At 37.9% G+C, this 23,028-nt stretch overlaps 2 protein-coding genes and 1 pseudogene across 2 annotated transcripts; 1 reads left to right on the top strand and 2 right to left on the bottom strand.

Annotated features, from left to right (window-relative positions):
• The first annotated feature begins 2,974 nt into the window (after window positions 1-2,974).
• On the top strand, window positions 2,975-9,113 carry LOC126787848 (copper-transporting ATPase HMA4-like). Its single transcript, XM_050513759.1, has 9 exons — window positions 2,975-3,109; window positions 3,465-3,740; window positions 3,923-4,668; window positions 4,800-5,271; window positions 5,348-5,515; window positions 6,339-6,593; window positions 7,045-7,167; window positions 7,402-7,884; window positions 8,406-9,113. Exons 2-9 carry the CDS (start codon window positions 3,483-3,485, stop codon window positions 8,811-8,813), a joined length of 2,913 nt encoding a protein of 970 aa, XP_050369716.1. The 5' UTR covers window positions 2,975-3,109; window positions 3,465-3,482; the 3' UTR covers window positions 8,814-9,113.
• Window positions 9,114-9,917: 804 nt separating this feature from the next.
• Window positions 9,918-12,623, bottom strand: LOC126787276 (ABC transporter G family member 9-like; annotated as a pseudogene).
• Window positions 12,624-13,011: 388 nt separating this feature from the next.
• On the bottom strand, window positions 13,012-20,515 carry LOC126787863 (inactive beta-amylase 4, chloroplastic). The gene is given in 12 exon segments (XM_050513777.1): window positions 13,012-13,324; window positions 13,497-13,565; window positions 14,100-14,169; window positions 14,271-14,524; window positions 14,964-15,123; window positions 15,207-15,281; window positions 15,353-15,500; window positions 18,824-18,896; window positions 19,345-19,594; window positions 19,883-20,011; window positions 20,336-20,347; window positions 20,349-20,515. Coding segments are annotated over 12 exon segments (1,530 nt in total). The 5' UTR covers window positions 20,486-20,515; the 3' UTR covers window positions 13,012-13,171.
• Between the last annotated feature and the right edge of the window lie 2,513 nt (window positions 20,516-23,028).

The raw sequence follows: 23,028 nt of genomic DNA, 5'->3' as shown, positions 1-23,028 counted from the left end.
GAAATTTCATAACATCCACCAGTTTGTGCGACACAAAATTCTCACAACTTCCATTGTCTACAATTATCTTACATACCTTGTTATTCACTGAGTAGGCAGAACGAAATATGATGTGTCGTTGGCTTTCCTCCCTTGGCACTAGCATGCTTCTATGTAACACCAAAGTAACTCTCTCCAGCCTTTCTTTGATAGCAAACTCAGCCCCACAGTAATCATCATCTTCTTTATCATCTTCCTCTTCATCGTTCTCTCTTTTATTCTCTACTAAATTCACATTCTTTCTCCAAATATTAGAATGATGACCATGTTTATTGCAATGTTAACAAATATCTCCAAAAGGCTTAGCATAAGGTTTCGGCTTCTGGTCCTGATTAGGGTTCCCGGTCTGATTAGAATTTCCCAGTCTTTTCAGCAACCTTGCTACTTTCTCCTGTCTTGACAGGAATGACAGTCCTCTCAGATGTAGGATTTTACCTTCCTCGTTCAAATGAGTAGAAAGGTTTCTTCGCCTTCTCCATCATCTCCGTCTTTAATGCTAAATTTTGAGTTGCAGCTATAGTTAACACAGTATGAATTCTGATTCTCTCCTAAATGGAAGGTTTTAATCCACTCAAATACCTCGCCACCTGTTGAGCCTCTGACTCCCTCAATTCATTACATTCTGCTAGCCTAAAAAACTCATCAGTATATTCATCTACTGTTCTATTGCCTTACACATAGTCTATGTACATGCGATAGAGTATTTGTTCATAATCTATAGGGAGAAACTAATCTCTTAAGAGTTGCTTCATTCTTCGCCATGTTTGAACTTGTTTCTTTCCTTGCCTCCGACGGTGTTGCTGTAACGTATCCCATCACATTGCAACACTACTTTTCAATCTAAAGGCCACCATCTTTACTCTATTCGTTTCTTGCACCTCCATCATATCAAAGAATATATCAACTTCCACCAGCCAATCAAGGAAATCCTCAATTTTCAGATCCCTAAGAAAGTTGGAATTTCAGCCTTCATCGTATAATCAATTGGATTATCACTACCATCATTCTCTTCACGTTTCAGATTATTGTTGTTGTTGTTTTGGCCTAGCAATACCAAAATCTGACCAATCTAATTTTGCAACTTAGTTATCTGAGCATTGAACTCAGCATTTGTAACAGGTTTATTAGCCATTGAATACGAATTGAAAACCACCAGGAAAATAACCTGCTGGGGTACCAACTAATGCAGCGGAACTAATCCGTTAGAATCCACTAACGACAGTATTGAATCCACAAGACTAGGGTTTCTCAAATCCAAGAGAAGTTCTGAAATCCACTAGGAAATTTGACAGAACTAAAAAGTTTTATAATATGAAAGATGTCTCATACGGCCACAAGAGGTGGCTTAAATATTAAAACAAAACCCTAGGGTGCTAACAAAAGCCTAATCAAGCACATGGGTTGAAATAAAAAAAATTTCAAAATAAATTCAGAATACACTAAAAGTTGTTTCTTAGAGCCTAAACGACGTCGGAAGCCCAAAAAAAAAACACTAACGTCGTGGCAAAGCGACAAGATTGGTTTCTGGCACCGTTCTCTTTCTGAATAGGTATCATTCGCCTTATTCTGAGCTCATAGCCCAAACATGAACAGTACCGGGCTTCCCTTTCTTGCGTTGGTCCATTTGTTCTTCAATTCTTCGTGCCATATGTTCTACATCAAATGCCATAAAATCCATAATTCAACCACAAAAATTAAGATAGTATTCTAAACCATCTCGGCATCTCCTCTCAATCAAGCCCTGCCACCATCACCTCCATGTGAACTTCTGCAGGAGGCCCCAAATAGACCCAGTTCTTGAACTTATGCAGGAGGTAATCGTCATACCTATTCACGTGTTTTCCTACCTATATGCACATGTACTATATAACCACAACAGTGATTAGCATTGCCGTCCAGTTTGGTACATTTGAGATCCTCTCAGGCACCTCAACATTGAGAATTTTGGAGCCGCCATTGTCATTGGAGCCGGGGGCCAATATGGGTGCATAGCTCGGGCTGACCATGTAAGTGGGAGGTGAGGTCACAAGTGGGAGACAAGTCTTTTGAGTAAACATACAACACAATATACTATTTAATAGTCTAATAAACTGGCAAAATATCCAATTTTGGAGACAAATTAATAACTATGTTATCCAAATTGCTTAAGTAATATTTTGACGAATTATATATTAGTTTACTAATACTTAATTTCAAAGTTTACAACGAATTATGTTGGTCATATATATATATAAAACAAATGTTGAAAGAAAATATGGCAACTAATGACATCTTTCATGCATTTAGAATATTCGTTAAATTAATTAACCTAAGTAACTATCGCAAAACCTTTAGGTACCATATTAATATCAAAATTCAAATTAGAGTAATTACATTGTGTTGATACCTCTTTTTCCACAAACCCAAAGTCAAGGCCCAACATGCAAAAAACTCAGGTCAACGGTTATAAAGTCATGCGAAACCCAATATCAAGCCAACTCAAGCCCAAGCCTAACGCACAATCCACGTAGACCCAAACTACGTTTGTGGCTTATACTAGGGTTGTAGTGTGGAATGTTACGAAAGATTCCAAAGATTCGTAAGAACCAAGCGTCTTCTTAACTAAAAATAGACAAAATAGAGAGTAAGGTCCTTAGCTTCTTTTACAATACATTCTTTTGGGGCAGCACAGATTAATTTGTGGTATGGAGCTAAGACGACTTGTTACAAAGGACATTTTCAAAGAAGAATGAGCTAAACTCATGATAATTATGAGCCGCACTCAACAAGCTAAACGCCGTTGAAACCAAAGCAAATGCATTCGATTAATCACCAAAAAAACAAAAGGGGGGTTGCGGCGTGGTGGGAAGCATTGCATTTTCAAAAATTTAAAAAAATAAGAATACATAAACACGAACGACAAGTCCCACGCCACCCACTGCTCCAAAAACAAGACTTTGCTTTTTGGCGGACCTTCACAAATCCCTCGCTCCCCTCCAAAGCCCTAACCCTCTCCGCCGCGGCGCTTTCAGCCTTTTCTCCGCTTCGTCTTCCTCCGCTCGCTGGCCGTAGTCCTCATCAGCGGGTAAAGGTACTTTGGATAAGCCTGCGGATTTTGCTGATGGATTTTTAGGTCAAATTTTATGCTTCGATTACTTTAGATTCTGAATCTATTTCCTGATTTTGATGCGGTGGATTATACTAGGCAAGAATCATACAGATGCTTTTGTTCTTCGCTCTCTTCGTTTCTCTTGTGTTTGAACTTTACCTGTAGTTTTTTTTTTAAATTTAATTCTGCTCATATCTCATGCGTATTTGTATACATATGGATTAGACTAGTGTTTGAAGTTATAGATTTTTTTTGGCTGATTTTAGGAATTTTAAGAATTGAAAAGGATATGATGGAAATGGAGTGTTTAGGTCCAGCTTTTGATTTTGTGTTGCAGTTTTCTGAATTAGTTTTGATGGACTCGAATAATTTGAATGGTGGAGTGGGCACTAACGGGATAGATGATGCGCGCCGGCCACTTCTGGAGCCGTCGGATGTTAGTGCAGAAGATAAGAGGATTAGAACACTGAAGTTTAAAATTGGGGAAATTCACTGTACTTCTTGTTCGACTACTATTGAATCTGTGGTGGGAAAGCTTCATGGGGTCAGGAGTGTTATGGTGTCGCCCATTCAAGGTCAAGCTGCTGTTGATTATATTCCAGAGCTCATTAATGTGAGTTGAGTTTAAAGAGTTTCTCAAAGATGCTATCTGTTTATCTCTCTTTGTGAATTTATCTTCTCTTTTACTCATTTACTTTGTTCCGTTTGCTAATTTAGTATTGAAACTCTGTTTTATTGTGTATTTAAATGCACTTATATGAGAAAATTAATACATTATTATGTACCTTGTATCAGGGAAGCAAAATCAAGGAAGCCATAGAAGATGCAGGTTTCCCAGTTGATGAATTTCCGGAACAAGACATAGCGGTATGCAGGCTCAGGATAAAAGGAATGATGTGCACCAGTTGCTCCGAGTCCATTGAGTCTGCGCTTCGTATGGTTCCTGGAGTGAAAAATGCAGTTGTTGGTCTAGCCCTTGAAGAAGCAAAGGTTCACTTTGATCCAAACATAACTAACACCAGTTTGATCATTGAAGCAATAGATGATGCTGGCTTTGGATCTGAGCTCATTAGTTCTGGGAATGATGTAAACAAAGTGCATCTAAAACTTGAAGGAGTTAATTCTCCTGAAGACATGACCATCATCCAATCCTCCCTTGAATCAGTTGAGGGTGTCAATAACATTGAAGTGGACGTGTTAGGAAAAAAGGTCAGTATTACCTACGACGCAGACCTCACTGGTCCAAGATCTCTTATACATTGTATTGAGCAAGCTGGAAGTAAACCCAAATCATACCAAGCATGCTTGTATGTTCCTCCAAGACGAAGAGAAGCTGAGCAGCAGCTTGAGAATCGGATGTACAGGAACCAGTTTTTGATGAGCTGTGTATTTTCAGTTCCTGTGTTTTTATGCTCAATGGTGCTTCCAATGGTCTCTCCCTATGGGGACTGGTTAATGTACAAGATCCACAACATGCTCACTGTAGGAATGCTTTTAAGATGGATACTGTGCACACCTGTGCAATTCATTATTGGCAGGAGGTACTCCACTAGTATTAATTACTTTCTATTTATGAGTTATATAGAAATGTTTGCAGGACTGAATATGAATATGCTTAGTTTCTGTTTTGACCTGATAAGCTTTGCTTTTGCAATTTGTGTGTCATTGGCAGGTTCTATGTGGGATCATATCATGCTTTAAGACGTAGATCAGCCAATATGGATGTTCTTGTTGCACTAGGCACCAATGTTGCTTATTTCTACTCTGTTTATATAGCAATCAAAGCATTGGCTTTGGATAATTTTGAAGGGGAAGATTTCTTTGAAACTAGTTCCATGTTGATATCCTTTATACTCTTAGGAAAGTACTTAGAAGTTCTAGCTAGAGGAAGGACATCTGATGCTTTGGCGAAGCTGACAGACCTGGCTCCTGAAACGGCTTATCTGATTACATTAGATGCTGATGGCAATGCTATCTTGGAGACAGAGATTAGCACTCAACTTATTCAAAGAAATGATATTCTTAAGATTGTTCCTGGGGCAAAAGTACCTGTTGATGGGATAGTAGTTAGTGGTCAAAGCCATGTGAATGAGAGTATGATCACAGGAGAGGCAAGGCCAATATCCAAAAGATTAGGTGACAAGGTAGTATATCTTTGTTTCTATCTGCAGCACTGAACGAAAATGCTAAAAGTTAACACTTTCCTTTTTTACTTAATAGGTAATTGGTGGCACCATGAATGAGAATGGATGCTTACAGGTCAAGGCAACCCATGTTGGTTCAGAGACTGCACTATCCCAGATAGTGCAACTCGTTGAAGCTGCACAGCTCGCCAGAGCACCTGTACAGAAGATAGCTGACAAGATCTCAAAGTTTTTTGTTCCAACAGTGAGTTCATTCATTTCTACTTTAATTTGCCAAGTAATATTACTGAGTATATTAACCTTCTTTTCAATACGCACGCACACAGCTAATGTATGAACTTTTTGTGCATTTAGTCTCATTATAATATTGTCTAAGTAAAACTGATGTAGGGTGGAGGTTTGTTGTATACGCTTTAGATAAAATCATCTCGTATAATACCAAAAGACCCAATAAACTCTCATGAAAGAATAAGCAATAGATTCCAGGAGTACTTAAAACACGGTACATACCTTAAGATTCAAATGGAATATTAAATAACACTAGACACAAATAAAAGTCTAATGAAACTAAACTTAACTTCTTTAGACGATTTTTTTATTATTATTCTAAGTTTACTAGTTAGATTCTTTGATTACTAGTATACTCAGTCTTGACCTTCCAAAGAGGATATTTCTTTTCTAACCAAGCTGTGGCTACTGGATGCAAAACAAGGCTGCAAATTAGTTGTAAAAAAAAAAAAAAAAAATCTTGGAAGCACATATCTGCAGATGGTACTTCCATCTGGAGTACAGACTCATTCTTGGTTTAAAGATTGTCAGCAGATACAAACTCGTTCTTATTGATTATGTTAAGGTTGTTACAATGATACATGACTTATTTGCTTGCAGATTTTAGTTTCTTTTTTTGGCAGTTGTTTTTGGTTGCTTTGGTCTAGTAGGATTCAAGTTTCTCTTTTGTTCATAATATGCTTATTTATGGTTGAGTGCCACGTTTGATGTGAACTCCGTGTATCATGACAGTTGTGGAAAAAATAATCAAATCTTTTGATCCTCTTCCCCCATAATAGGTTGTGATTGTAGCATTTCTGACATGGCTGGGTTGGTTTGTCCTGGGAGAATTTGGTCTTTATCCCATATCATGGATACCAGAAGGCATGGATAGATTTGAGCTGGCACTGCAATTCGGCATCTCAGTACTTGTGGTCGCATGCCCTTGTGCATTGGGATTAGCAACACCTACAGCAGTCATGGTTGCAACAGGGAAGGGTGCTACGCAAGGGGTTCTTATCAAGGGTGGAAATGCACTTGAAAAGGCTCATAAGGTAAGGCCACCTTGTCTCTGAGACAACAATCAACTGTTTTTTTTTCTGGGGCCTCGGTTTCATATGTACATTCATTTTGCTTGTGTTCACTTTTCTATGTATCTACATAAAGCAAGAATCCAAAATGGCTAATGTATACTTTTATGTAAAATTGTTTTTTGCTTAAAAATAGTTATTTCTGGTATCAACAAATTTGAGTGTTTATATTAGATCCATAGAGACATCATATTAAGTCTGCAGGCTACTCATATTAGCACGGTGGGGACTCTTAATTTGATGGACAGAAAGGGATCATATATAGTATAAATGTTACTATTTTTACTTTATTTCTGGTTTTTAATTTCTGTTTTTTCGTCCTTTATATGAACTATAACCGTTGCAGATTCATCCATTTCGTTTGTGTGTTTGTGTGTGTGCTTGCCCTAATATGCTTTTGTGATTTATATTGCAGGTGAAAACAGTTGTTTTTGATAAGACTGGGACACTGACAGTTGGAAAACCGACAGTAGTAAGTGCTGTGCTATTTTCCAATTACTCAATGGAGGAATTCTGTGCTTTGGCTACTGCTGCAGAGGTTTGTGTTTATATTTCAAACACTCTTACATGGAAATTGAATTTCAAAACTTTTCAGTACTTTAAAAGTTAAACGTTGGTTTGTCTAAGAGCCATGGCTGTGTGTGCTTGGTGCGCACATGTCTGTAGATTTCAGTTTCATTTGATGTACTTTATGAATGACGAAATACTTTTTTATTCTGGTACCTTAAATCTCAACAATCAAGTTAATTGTCCTCTTTGAAATATTATGCAGGCAAATAGTGAACATCCAATAGCAAAGTCTATAGTGGAGCATGCAAAGAGGTTTCTTAACAAGTTTGGGTCAACTGAACATGTGGTGGAGGCTAAAGACTTTGAGGTGCACACTGGAGCTGGCGTTAGTGGAAAAGTTGGTGACAAAATGGTTTTGGTTGGGAACAAGAGGCTCATGCAGAAATATCATGTCCAGGTCGGTCCTGAGGTTGTGCAATTTGTTTCAGAAAATGAGAAACTGGCTCGAACATGTGTGTTAGTTTCCATTGATGGAAAAGTTGCTGGATCATTTGCTGTAACTGATCCAGTGAAGCCAGAGGCAGCATCTGTAATCTCTTACCTCCACTCAATGGGAATTTCAAGCATCATGGTTACTGGTGATAATTGGGCAACAGCAGCAGCGATTTCCAGAGAGGTTGGCATCGATAAGGTGTTTGCTGAGACCGATCCAATGGGTAAAGCTGATAGAATCAAAGAGTTACAGGTAAGCTTCTGAGAGTTGACTAAGGCACTGCTTATTAATTTAAAAAAGTAATTCAAAATTTACTCTTACCAGTGAATAGTAGAGTACTAGGCTTTTCTAGGCTTCAAAAAAAGGTAGGTGTGGTATGGTATTATGTTTCTATACGATTTCTTGCTCTATATGTGTCGTTGAATGAAGCCTGGTCCATATGATTTCATTCCCTAACTTGGAGGCAGCTTGCTACATTATTACTCAGTGCTTCTTTTGGGTTTTTTCTTCCCTGATGTAGCATTTGCTTTTCGTTTTTTATCTTGAGGGCGTGGCCAGCTGAAAACTGCAATGTTTATCTTTCAAGACAACCTGTAAATTAAAATAAATGAGGGAAAATATGTGATTTTGAAATCAATCATAAGGAATTCGGCATCTATTATAGATCTAGTTTTTAAGAATGTCTGAATTTGCTGTTCTATACTAATTTGTTCCACTACCAGTTATAATGGTCATCTGAGCAAGCATTGACTGTTATACTGAAATTGCAACAGATGAAAGGATTGACTGTGGCTATGGTGGGAGATGGAATAAATGACTCGCCAGCTTTGGCTGCAGCAGATGTTGGCATGGCAATTGGGGCTGGCACTGATGTAGCCATAGAAGCTGCTGATATAGTTTTGATGAAGAGCAATTTGGAAGATGTAGTTACAGCCATAGATCTCTCCAGAAAGACTATGTCTCGAATTTGGTTGAATTATGTCTGGGCCTTGGGATACAACATCCTTGGCATGCCAGTTGCTGCCGGAATCTTGTTCCCTTTCACGGGGATCCGATTACCACCCTGGCTTGCAGGTGCCTGTATGGCTGCTTCATCTGTAAGTGTGGTATGTTCTTCTCTCTTGTTGCAGTCTTATAAGAAGCCTTTGCATTTTCACAACGTCTCCACCAAGTCTGAGTGATCATGTAAATCTGACTAGATTTCAACTCCTGGTTGTTGCTTCCCTTCTCCATTGTGCAGCAATAAAATGTATACACAAACACGAAATCTGTAGTCTAGATGTATAATTGCCATGATTCTTTGCAAGAAACTGTTTTTCATGTAATCATTTTTGATGCTGAGAAACTAATTAGCCTGAGTATTGATCATGTACAATTCTAGAATACCTAAGTTGATGGGTTATAACTTGGTTGAGACACTGCGTCAGAAAAATGTATGAACAAGTTTGATTGGGGCCAACCATATAAACTGAGATATTTGCGCTTTTTTATGCATTAGCCATCTGCATCTATGTCCACCAATAATTCGAATGTGTTCCAATAGCTACCATCTTCGTAACCTAACAGTTATCTAGAGTGGAATGTTTTACACCCATTAAACATCTTAAAAACCAGAAGCTGCGTTCAATGTTCTCCTTTTGGGTTAAGGGTTTGGATAGATAGACAAATTATTATGCTTTCATCGAAGGTGAGTGTTTGGTCGGCCGCTACTCTTGTTCTCGCTGATTCTGATATTCTAAGCAAGGCTAACATTGTCGTCCCTATTTTTTATATATAAAAAATGCCACAAAACTGATAGTTAATGAAGATTGAGTTCTAGACTTCTAATTATGGCCGTGTGAGTACTTGGATAATTCAAGCCGTTTGATATTCAATCCCTTGGTTGTCCAGTTTCTTCTGTTTTTTGGCGAATTAGTTGTCCAGTTTCTGCAGTCTCATTTGGAAGTAGGCACTGTGCTATAATGCACAGTTAGACATCTCATATGCACGAGAGCTTGGCTTGGGCATAGAAACCGTATTAGGGAAACCTTCTGGTGACTAAATGGTTTATTGAGAGGCTGATTAAGTTTCCAAGTCTCGGGCACAAGTGAAATGTTCATGTGTTATTTCCCATAAGCTTTTTTCCATTGAAGTTTATTTTCTAGAATGTTCAATATTTAGAACAAAATGCTTTGTAAACAAATAAATTTACAGTCAGCGTCAATTTGAGAAATGCATAAATTGATGAATTTTTTAATCTTGTAATCTAGGCCACCCACCAGGATTTCTCTACGCTCCCTACATTATTATCTTACAACTCCAATCGTCATGAGGGCGACATAATCTATTAGCCTGTAACCTACAAGCATGAGAACCAAAGCAATCACAGAGGTCAATTGTCCATCAAGCCCCACCATTTTTATAGTTGGTTAATCTGATATCAAGCAAACTCCAGCATTTTCACATGGATATGTTTCATCTGCGGTCTGCCTTGTATTGAGACCCCAGGAAGAGTTTGTATGAGTAGTGAACGAAGGAAAGGTACTTTGATCCAAGCGATAAATCTCGGCACTCGTTGAACAAAGTAGCCACCAGCAAGTTGGAATGACAACATGAAGACTGTTCCAAGAGTCATGGCCAACTCATGGTCCATCACCAAAGCACCAAGGGCAAGCCCTAGGCCTTGAGAAACTGAAACTCCGAGTAAGAGAACCAACAAGGCATGCAGGAAGTGTCCGATGGTGGGTTTTAGACCTGCAGACCAGTATGTTATTGTGAGAAAAAGGGTAGGAGGAACCAGATCCATGGGTAGTTCAGAGACAATTCTTGACATGAAATAGGATGAAAGTCTGTAGGTGCCAGAAGACCGCTCCTTTTTAAGTATCTTGTGCTCTAGGGGAAATGTAGCGATTGCATCTAAGAGAGGAAATAAGCCCCAGAACCCGCACATAAAGAAGAAATCCCAATCTGTAAACATGCAAATTAGGTACCAAATATTAGATTCTCAGTAACGCTTTCTGCATAAAAATTAAGCCATTGTGGCTATTAGCTAGTTCATATATATGTGAAATTTTATATAGTTACATATATATGTCCGCTCTAAGTCCCTCAAATTTGAACTTCTTCCTCACCATCTTATTTTGGCAGTTATATTGAACTTGCAAACAAATAAAAATGCACATCATATGAACGATACGTACAATAGCAACTATGAGATGACAGTAATGCATTCATAAATGGCGCGCTATGAACGTATAAATTTTGTTGGCATGCATAAGTGTGATATCAGTGAGTCTTGCATATGAAAGTAAAGAATGAACAATTTGCAGGTTATGGAGACCAGGTTCAATAAATTTCAAATTCAATGACACTGAATTGCATCCCCATAAGGGGAGGTAGCTCAATGATAGGCAGATTCATCATTTCATTTCTATTCTCCAAGTCATTCATGCCAAGAAGCAGCAACAGTAATGTTTGTAAATTAGTATTTGCGATTCATTTCATTTCTATTCTCAGTTCAGATATAGCTGAAAAGAAATTGATGGTTACCTGATCCTGTAAGTGGGAAATAGGCGATTTCCACCAGAGTAGAGCAGTAAAAAGAGAGACGGCAAGCACCTCAGAAAGGGGAAAAGGACTCGTGCTTCCGCTCCCTCAATCCTCTCCTCAACAAGACACTGAATTGCTGCCACCATGTTGTCAGCCACCTCCCAAACTCCGGCTTACTCGTATCTCCTGCACAATCTGATAGTTTAGCTTCATTGAATCGTTTGTCTGCAAGTTCCGCCTTCAGTTTCTCCGAAAGCCTCTCCTTATAGGCCTGAACAATGCTTTGCATGCGTTCATCTATGGTCTCAATTGCGTCCTCCCCATCACTTGTCAACCCTACCATAACATAGCATTCAGTTTGTACGTGAAACTTGAAACCAATAATCATTATGTACAGGACATATACATCAAAATTCGATGAAACTAATTAACCAACTATGCGTGAATTCTTGAGCAAACTTGTACTATAAACCTAATCATAAACATGTGAACACATACCATTAGCAAGGTCCAGATGGGAAAAACCCTATGTCCGATAAGTAATCCATGACGGCAGAGACTTTGCCAAAATACAAAGGGTTTCCGTCAGATAACAACAACAGCTTGTGAAACATGTAAAACAGCCTACTCGAAGGCTGGTGTATTGTCATCACTATTGTTCTTCCACCACTGACTAACTCGGACAATGCGGAGACGATGCATTGAGATGTGGTGGAATCAAGGCCGGAGGTGGGTTCATCCAATAAGAGCAAGCTAGGGTTTACAACCAGCTCTTGCCCTATGCTCACTCTTCTCCGCTCGCCTCCTGAGACACCCCTCATGAACTCATGACCTATAATGCTGTTTCGGCACTGCACCAACCCGAGTTGTTCGATAACCGATTCAGCTTGGGATGCCTTCTCTTCCTTGGTTAGAGTGTTTGGCAACCGGAGAAGGGGTGAACACTAGGGTTTCGGTAACGGTTAGATGGGGATAGAGAAAATCGGATTGGGAAACGAATCTGGTGTTTCTTTTCATTGCGTTGGAGATGCGTTTGCCGTTGTAGGTTATGCTTCCGGTGAGTTGGCCGCCGAGACGGCCTCCTAGGGCGGTTAGGAGGGTCGTTTTGCCACTTCCGGATGGACCTAACATGGCTAGAATTTCACCCGGTTCTACCATTCCTGTCACACCCCTTCAATATAACTCTCAGTCTCCTTGCTCCTCTGCGGCCATAATATTCCTCCTATTCCCAGTCTTTGGATTGGTCTTGTAAACCACGTCCTGAAACTGGGTACGGGATTGTTTTGATTCAATCAATCATACAGTGAAGAATAACAGAATAAGATCAAAGGCTTCTAGTGAGTGAGTGACGTGATATTAATTTTGATAATACATACCTTCAATGTGACTGGTTGTATTAATTTTTTAAAGATGGAGGAGGCTTCATCTGGGGAGGTTGTGTCAGTCTGGATCTTTGAATCCATCTTCTGTCGCTCAATAGGAGTAAAACTGCTGTAGTTATGAACTGATGAAAATGAAGAGAAGCCGCAATCAGGTGAATCAGCTAGGGCGACTGACCAAGACTTTCGGGTTGAAGACGCCTCAACACAACGTAGTTTGGTGGGACTGAACAAGTGAAATTTGTTGTCCTCAATGAGTTTGCAATTTGCATGTTATTAGATTATCCTCTAATTTCAGTTCGTTTTAAAGAATAAATCGGATACTAGAATAGCTATGGGATAAGAGGAATATGACAAAGAATGCCATACAAGTAAAGTAATCAAATACATGAATTCGCCATGGAACTTTTGTTTATCAAAATCGATTGATACTTGTTACTTTTATAAATTCCAGTTATACCTCTCTAGAAGAATTAAGTCACCATACAACAGAGTTACAAAGCTGTGTTCTGCCTTACAAAAACAAAAGGCAAAACAACCAGGAAACAACACAAAACAAAAGGAAAAATATTATGGGTGACTGTTGCTGAAGATCGCTCAGTCAAAGGTTAAATGGGGTCTTATCAGGTGCTTCACCAACTTGTGCTCATCTTTTTAACAAAAGGAACAAAGTTACTCCAGTTTTCAGCCTTAAAGATCTTATCATTCATCCTAAAATAAGTGAATGATCTTAAAGCTTCGGCCTGAGAATGATAACAGTTGGCATGTATTTGCCATAGACTAACCTGCAACGGAAAAAAAAACATTGGGAATATTATAAGTAGTTTAAGAGTAGACTTAAATCGGTCAATATGTACATCAAATTTAGTGCATATCTACTGTCTGTGTATATGTGTTATGCTAGATATGATCAAATGATGAAGCTTAGTTTAATTGTTGCACAAAACATAGATATACCCTGTCATATCGTTCGTTGGTGTTTCTTCCAATCAAATGTATTATCCTTTTCTTTGAAGCACTGCATATCTGTGTAAAATTGATCATGTCAAAGCAAAGTATAATTGGTATAGGCATTTGATGAGTAATTGAATGATAACAAAAAAAAAAAATCGCGACCAGCAGCAAAGTGGTCTAAAAAGGATCACACCGGCATATACATGGCATTGGTCCTATCTGGTTTATCATAATTCTTCAATTTTTCAATCAAAAACTCATTGAATTCAGTTACTAGTGAGACTTAGCTTATAATAGCTAAACTACAATAGTAAAAACAAGATGAGTCATGCCAGGCCCATGTTGGGCGTAGGGACAACAGAGTTAAGTTTCATGGAATCAAGTCACTGTAGTTTATTAAATATTGACGCCCAAACTAGCACGGCTCCAAAGGCAATGTAAGAATTGATTTCATGTTAATACGTTTTCCAAAAGTGAGACCCTAACTAGAATGGAGTTTATAGGCAACATAAAATCGAGCTACTAGCAGAAAATATCCCAAGTAATGAGAACATCAACAAGGCTTCAACCTACGAAGCTAAAATTATTGACCAGTAAGCCAAATACCTGTTTCCGTAATCCTTCTGGGCTGCAAAGAAAGGATTCTGGTGTTTCATCATCCATCATTTCCAAGCAACTGCAACAGGTAATCAGTAGGTGAAAATTCCAGAGTAAATCCCCTAGTCATGAGGTTGATAATTAAAGACAATACAGAGATGAACAATTAAGAGTTCTCACGAGACATGCAAAGCAGCTCCATGACGAGACAAAATTAAAGCAACAGGATCATAACCATCCCTAAGAGCAGTGTTGTAGTATCCAGCTGTGAGTTCAGCAGGGTGTGCTACTGTTTGGTACCACCAATATATTCCACCAATTTTAGCTACTAACAGAACAGAAGCTTGCTTGTTTTCTTTAAACTTGTTCAAAACTTTAGCTGCCTTTTCAAGAATAGCATCTGCATGACCAAGCAAACAACCACTATACCATTCCTACAACGAGTTAAGCAACTGTTAGATCTCTTAATTTCAATCACTACATTATTCAATAATATCAATAGAAGTATCACATTATGTAAAAGCCTGTGACATCCTCCCCAATAATACTCCTGTTATAGTTCTTTGTAGGCTAACCAAAGAAAAGACAATAAGATTTATTGCAGGCTCAACTTATTCACATTCACCAATAAATAAGTTTTGCTTGACTGAGAAAACACAAGCCAATTCAAGGTACTAAAAGTGTTTTTCCAATTATATATTATGTGGTAGATCCAGGATGACAAATGAATGAAGAACCGATGTGAAAAGAACATTATATAGTTCATTGTATCCTAGGCTTCAATTATGCAAAAGAAAGAAAAAAAAAGTGAAAAACTAAAAGAACAAGAATATATTAAAGTAGAGGAGCAGAAAACTTCCATCAGTTTCATACAAGGAAAAAGCACCCATAATCAGAAAGAAAGCTTTCCTCTCCTTCTTCAAAGAAGGGAGCTCCAGATGGAAGACTGTTGTAACAGCCAGCATTTAGTGGTCCCCTATGTCCCCATTGAGGCTTCCCTTCCTTGCATGCAGCCATCTTTAGGTTGTCCAGCCTAAAAGGGAGACGAGACAGTAAATAGTGAAAATGCAATATCAACCAAATTTCTTATTAAAATTGAAAGGGTTTCTATCCTACATGTACTTGTCATAGCATTGGAACTCGCCAGTTCCAGGAAACTTCCATTTACCGTCACCAAAATGTGCAGGATACCTGTGGACAACACACGGTAAGTTATTTTTGTACTGGGTTCATACTAGTAGTTCTATTAACTGTCACATTACCTAAGTTCACCAGAAGGACCAAGACCGACACAAATTTCCTCGATCACACATCCAATATGAGATTCAAATTTCTTAACAAAGCTGGTCATAAAATCTTCATAACATTGAAGGGCAGTCCGGCCACAAAACAGAGGAAGGTGATCAACCCCTAATGTAACGACCCCAAAATTTCGAGCTTAAAAACTCAAAATTCTAAAGTCGTTAAACACAAAATAATCTCAAATAAATCGAAATCATTTAAGTGTAACAGCGGATCATCACTGAGTTATTAATACAACTCAGAAAACCAATTATTACAACCCAAATTTATAATTTACATTACGTAAGTTGAAATGTAATAATCCTCACAATCTCTCACAAAATAGTCACACAAAATCCTCACACAAGCTGGAGGTAAATCACTTCAAGTCCTCTGAGCGATCCGTCAATTCCTGCTAATCTACACCTGCGGAGTCATCCACTACACCATCGAATTGGTGCACCGGGATTGTAAACACAAACCCGGTAAGCTTTACAGCTCGTATGAGTAAAATGAAAACATATAACTCGCATATCAATATATACGAAAATCCACAAAACAAACAAATATAAATGCACTCATGAGTCAGTGGACGACCCATCTGGTTGTCCCAAAGAAAAGAAGCGCTCATGAGAAATTAAGTAACCCTTCTGGTTACCCAAATGCATTTATAATACGGGTACCAAGAACGCTGGTACACATCTGTTACCCCTCTCGTAATACACCGCTGATATTGGATAGCCACCCGCTACCCAACATCCAAAATAAACTGAGTACCCATGAGCAGATAACCACCCGTTACCTCACATGCAGTACTAAGGCAGACAGACTAGAGCTCTAACTGTATCGTAACTTTCGCCCGGCCAAAGGCTAGGTTCCGACTTGCCAAACACGTACAATAATCTCACATCATATTGTACCAATCACGTCCGAAGACAAATCAACATTTTAACAATCTCAATGTTAAAAATCACGTACAATAATCTCACATCATATTGTACCAAAAATCATGTCCGAAGACAAATCAACATTTTAACAATCACAATGTTAAAATCACGTACAATAATCTCACATCATATTGTACCAAAAATCATGTCCGAAGACAAATCAACATTTTAACAAACTCAATGTTAAAATCACGTACAATAATCTCACATCATATTGTACAAATCAAAATCACATGCTCGATATTTAAATCTCGTCATCGAAATGACATAAATCACGATAAAATCATAACAGTATATTATATAGCAAACTATATATATATGTACACATTTACCATTTATACAATATATATATAATCCATTATATCGTATACATGTCATATTTCATAAACACGTCCGAAGACAAAAACTCGTCCGAAGACAAAACTCGTCCGAAGACAAAACATTTTAACAAACTCATGTTAAAACCACGTACAATAATCACACCTCATATTGTACAAAAATCACATCACATGCTCAACATTTAATTCTCGTCATTCGAAATGACCAATTCCAATGAATTCATAACAGTATATAATATAGCAAACTATATATATATGTACTTATTACCATTTATACGATATATACGTAATCCACTATATTGTATACGTGTCGTAATTCAATATTAAAAACTCTTGCAAAAATCTTGGAATCACCGCAAGGGTAGATTCGTAAATAAGTGAGATTTTACTCACCTTATCGACTCGAGCGTAATTCCACAATTCCCGATGATAAATCCTTTCCTCGATTTAATGATCACCTTGAAATGATAAGAAAAGAATTTAGAATCGTTTCGTAACCTTAAAATGCCGAAACAGTAATAATCCGTTACTGTTCAGCAACTTTCGGTTTTACGAAGTTACTGTTCAGTGGTACTATTCACTGTTACTATTCCCGGATACTGTACAAATATGCAATTAATACGTATTTCTGTACGTATAAATATTATATACGTATTTCTGTATGTATAAATACTGTATACATATTTATGTACGTATAAATATTATATACGTATTTCTGTACGTATAAATATTACTACGTATTTCTGTACGTATAAATATTACTACGTATTTTTGTACGTATAAATATTAATACGTATTTCTGTACGTATAAATATTAATACGTATTTATGTACGTATAAATATTATATACGTATTTCTGTACGTATAAATATTAATACGTATTTTTGTACGTATAAATATTAATACGTATTTCTGTACGTATACGTACGATTTAAATGTAAATACAAATTCAGTAAATAAAATTTACTAAATTACCCTTTTACAAAATTACTTTTTACTTTTACCGAAAGTAATTTATATTTACATTTACCGAAGGTAAAAATTAATTACATTTACTGTAGTAAATAAAATTTACATTTACATTTACCGTTACACAGTAAATTACCAAAATACCCTTTCAGTCAAAACTAATCACACCGCCTCACACGGCGGCGTGTGTGGCACACGCGCCGACGCCAACCAAGGCGCGAGTGATGCCACCGCCGCCCCAAAACTCATCCTCTCCTTCTCCTCTTTCTTCCTATGGTCGCAAATCACACCTAGACTGCCCCATACCCCCTCACGCGCCGCCTAAAGCGGCGGTGTTCAACATTTCTTCCCCTCCCCGATCTCACTCGAAACTCCCTCAAAATCCTCCAAAACTTCCACACATCACACAACATCAATCGCAACATCGTTTAAAATCAAAACCTCACCTATTTTTGGACTTTGAGGCACCGGAGTTCGTCGGAGGGGAATGGATCGCAGGTGGTGCTTGGTACCTCGAGGAGGGCTTCTCACGGCTTGAGTTGCATCGGACTTGCTAGCTTGCAGCGTCAGAAGGTGGAGAAGGTGAGGATCGCGTGCTTGCGTCGGCGGAGGGCTGCTTGCACGGCGCGGGTTGTTGCAGGGGGTCTCGTGATGCCCAGGGGACGGCGGTGAGGCGCAGCTGCCGTCGGTGAGGAGAGGGAGGGTGCGAGAGAGAGCGAGAGAGAGAGAGAGAGAGAGTGTTCGGGTAGAGAGGAAGAGGGAGATGGGAGAGAGCTCGGGTCGAGAGGCAGAGAGGACTGAGGGAGGCGGGGTGAGATAGAGGGATGAAAGGGTTTCCACTTATGGGAACCCTAATTGATAACATTCCCTTTTATACCCCCTCCCAAAATCGGAAACTAACTTCCGTCGTTAATAACTTTTACGTACGTCGTCCGATTAGAACGCATCACATATCCACGAACTCGTATTGACGAGCTCCACAACTTTCGTGAAGGAAGTTTTCGCGACCGAGCGACGATATAAAAGTCGATAAATTCGTTCGGAAACGTAACGTTTTCTTATTAAACGTTCTCGGAACGTTTCCGTTTCCGTTTTCGTAATGTTAACAAACAAATCAAATTCAATTTAAAAGACTTTCAAAACTTTATAGAATTTACTACAAATCAAATATCGTTTTGAAAAATTGGGGTTATTACACCTAACGTAAGATAATCATCACTGGAGAACCCATTTTTGTCTCGATAGTATATATGCTTATTGATATCACCAATCTGTCGGGTGGGAGCAAAATAGGAGTATCAGCTTCACAAAATGAATGCAGGATTTCAACCTAAGAAATAAAAACTTAACTCATGATTCAAATTAAGAGACTAGTAATTAGTAATTAGCAGAAGTTATAGTTCTTTCACAGCCCTTAATTGGCAAAGTGGTTGCTGGTATCTGCCTAACATTTCCTCTTTATACTGATAGAGAGGGCTGTGAGAAACTAGGAACAAATTATTTAAGTTGGTAGAAGGGTTCTATGAGGATTCTATCTAACAACTTCGACATCATATGAAAAACTTCTAATCTAAAAACTTAAATGGATCATTTCTTTTCTTACTTGCCTCTTCAGTTCAGGACTCAGAAGATTAAGTAGACTTTATTTGAAATACTACAAGCAGGAATTATGGAAAATTTCATAATGACTAGCAAGTATTCAGAATAGAAAAGACAAACCTGCCTGATCCAAAGCGGAAGACTTACACCCACATTTCTGCTAGAAGAAGAGTTTATATTTGAGTGAAAGGACAAGGCAACATGCACCTTCAATCCTGAGTCAGAAATCAGCTTAAAAAGGTGAACATATAGAGACCAGTCATATGCAAGGGGAGAGAAACGTTCTACGACCCCCCACCAAACCTCAACTGCAACTCCATGGACACCTGCTAACTTGAGTGCTTTTAGAGATACTGCCAAGGCCTTGAGTCTGAAACAACAAGTCAAGCAACATCCAAATATCACCAACAAAACACAATGGAACAATACAAAAAAAAATTATAAATACCAAATATGCATATGAAGCGACAATCAAATAAAGGCGTAAACAACTTGAATTGAGAAGGGACCAATAGTAAATTGCAAAATCCTGCAAAAATGTCCTGTTACGTAAAGGAAAAATATATTCTTTCAATCTTTTCAGTTTCATTAAATTAGAATACTTAGTTTAGCCTCGTGAATCACTTCACGTTAGAAGCAAAAGAAACAAACTTTTTACCTCCTAATCCTTGGAATACCAGAACCATCAATGCAGAATGCATCTACAGGCATCATCACATATATGGGTATCCTCCTATGTCTTGTAGACAACAATATCGAAGGCCTTGATTTCCCTTGTGCACTCATGCTACAATAAATGATACAGAACGTGTCTGATTAATACCCATTTTTGGTAAGAGCCACATATATATTAATACATACACATCTTCAAGTCATCAACTCACAAATACAACTATTCCCAGTCCAATTTTGTACAACCCAAATCAATAAAACAAACTCAGTAATTGCAATAACTCAAGCTTTGAATTTTACTTTATTCGACATTATCCATTGAAACATAAACAGCACACACAAACTGAGGCTTAGACCCAATACAAGATTAAACACACAAACTCACTCTGCGACTGGAATGAGGAAATGAAATGAAAGAGGAGAGGTGGGGAAATGTCACCTGAGAATGGTGAGATGGGGAGCGAGTGAAGAGGGCGGCGTTTTTAAAGAGAGGGATTCTGGCAACATTTCGGAGATTGGGATGTCTGAAACGGAAGCTCCTCCTTGGAGTGCATTTGGAGACAACTCCACCATTCTCAGCCATTGCCATGGATCAAACACAAACACAAACACAAACACAAACACAAACTCAAACTCACTTGTGTTTCTCTACCCCGGATTACTTTTATAACTATACCCCTCTATCCTGTCTTGTTTTTTTCTACTCACCTTTTTATATGGATCGTCAAGCGCATGTGGATATTTATATACTTCTATGGATACTTTCTGTACTGCCGTTATCTGAAAACATCTACCACGTCACGGGATTTTCATTTCAATGGTCTCTGACCTTTCTTGGTTTAGCAAGATCAGTACCTCACTTTTCAGAATTTCAGAATGGTACTTCACGTTTCAGTTTGAACTAAAAAAGGTATATGAACTAATGGTTCCGTAAAAGTTTACAGATTTTTTTATACTAAAAAGTAAATCTAGGTGTCCCTATCAACTATCAACTATCAACCAACTTCCTATCAACAATTAGCCTTCAACATGCCAAAATTTTAACCTAAAAACCCCATGTCTACGGTTACTTAAACTTGGTGGGATCACTGTCTTAACCAGGATAATGTTGAAAACTTAATAAAAAAGCCTAGATTACCTTAGTCATGTCTCAAAAGATAAATTCACCAGTTCTTATATATATATATACACTGTATAATTGACCCACAACATAATTTATTTATTTCAACATATCTACAGACTAAAACTCAGAGCCTCAACTCTTGAGTAAAGCTGTTTACTTACACATGACTTGAAATGAATACATACTTGTAGAAAAGTCACACCACATCAGATGATTACAACATAATGATATATCACACAGTAGTAAGCACACTCACACTCAAACTCAAACTCAAACTATATTATACATTCACTATACTGGAATGCTTAGTAAACTGACTATTTTCTTTCTGAAAGGTAGTGAGAACTTCTTATGCCAAGTTCTTCTGATTTTTCTCATTTCGTGCCTTCCTTGAGAAGGTTGAGCTTTTTATACTCCGGACTTCAACTAAGATTTCAAACTGAAATAAAAATAATGGCAGATAAAAGTAAATGGCAAACAAGAGGATTCCTCTTTAGCTTGAATAATTTGAACTTTATTTTAGGAAAAGTAAAGTTAGCTGTTTTGTAGCATCAGCAGTCAGAATTGTCTTAATCAGTAAAGAAAAGAATTTTGGCTTGATGTGTCGGCAGCCACTCAACCCTCCATCTGGTTGATAATGTTAAGTTGTGCTTCACCATTACAATCGTATGAGTCATCTGAAACATATGAATTTTCTATCTCGGATTCAAGATTTGAATCATAGATAGGGATCTTATGTTTTTCTTCTTTTTCTTATTTTTCTAGCCATTTGGCGGTGGCCACAATGCAATCAACCTCTTTTCTTCTTAGGGATATAAAGAAGTCGTTATTCTTTGGCGGATGATGGTTGTAACATGTGACCATTATCTTCTCCCGGCTTGCTAGAAGGCTTGAGCTTTTGTCTCTCAGAACTATCTTCCCCATGCTGATAATGGTCATGGTTTTCATCCAATGTTCTAAATATCAAATATATCGGTCAATGTTCTATATATCGTTGATATTTAAAAAACGATTAGATAAGTGCACATCGGGTTACCTTATCGGTCAACGCGATTTTCTCGGTCAAATCCCGTTATATCTGTAAAATCGGGTTTGATCCGATATTTCAGTTATCTTTTTTTTTTTTCAAACAATATCGTCTGCGTTTTCAAGGGGAAGCCAGATCTCTGATGCGTCGAATCACCTCGTCAAGAAGAAGAAGAAGAGGACGGAATTGAGTTTGAGAAGAATTGAAGAAGGGAATTGGGGTAAGTGTTGATTTGGATTGAGTTCTGGTCTCTGTCGTAATTGATTTTTGATTTGAGTTTATCTGCTTCTCGGTTTGGTTATTTGAGAACTGAGATGAGTTTTAGATTCTAATTCAGATACCGGTGCCTGAAGTTATTGCTCTTCGTATAAAATTTGGGTGCAAGGTGGTGTAATTTTAATTGTCACCGACTTCAGGGAAGAAGAGGGGTGACTTGCTGTTTCTGTGGATTAGATGCAAGATGACTCAGAGATGCCTCTGTATATTTGTTGTCAGTTTGCCAAGTGCCACTACTACATCTTTGGAGTTTTGGCAGATGTCTCTAAAGCCACAGCATCCTCTTCGTATACCTCAAAACCCAGAATTTTTCTTATTATCTTTGTTCATAAATATATATATTCTCTGTAATAGAGTTGTGCCTATGCATATGGTTAGTTTATATAATTGTAAACAATGTGTGTAGTTTCAATTAAAGGAAAAAAGCTACGACCATGCCAACAAGAAATTTGGAATGGAAAAGAAAAATATGACATACCATTTGTCCTTGTTGACCAAATGTTTAGGTATTTTCATTGACAAAGTAACCAAATGTTTTTTACTTTTCAAGTTTAATGGTACATATTAAATACAAATATATAAATTAAATAAAAAATATATCAAATCCGATAAATCCGATATATTCTGATATATCTTCGATACATTCCCGATATATCATTTTTCTCTCGACCGATACGATCCTGATAAGCGATATTTAGACCATTGC

This window comes from Argentina anserina, chromosome 3, assembly GCF_933775445.1.
Source record: "Argentina anserina chromosome 3, drPotAnse1.1, whole genome shotgun sequence".
NCBI classification, from domain to species: domain Eukaryota; kingdom Viridiplantae; phylum Streptophyta; class Magnoliopsida; order Rosales; family Rosaceae; genus Argentina; species Argentina anserina.
The sequence above is the reverse complement of the archived record's forward strand: the minus strand, read 5'-3'. Positions and strand labels throughout refer to the sequence as shown.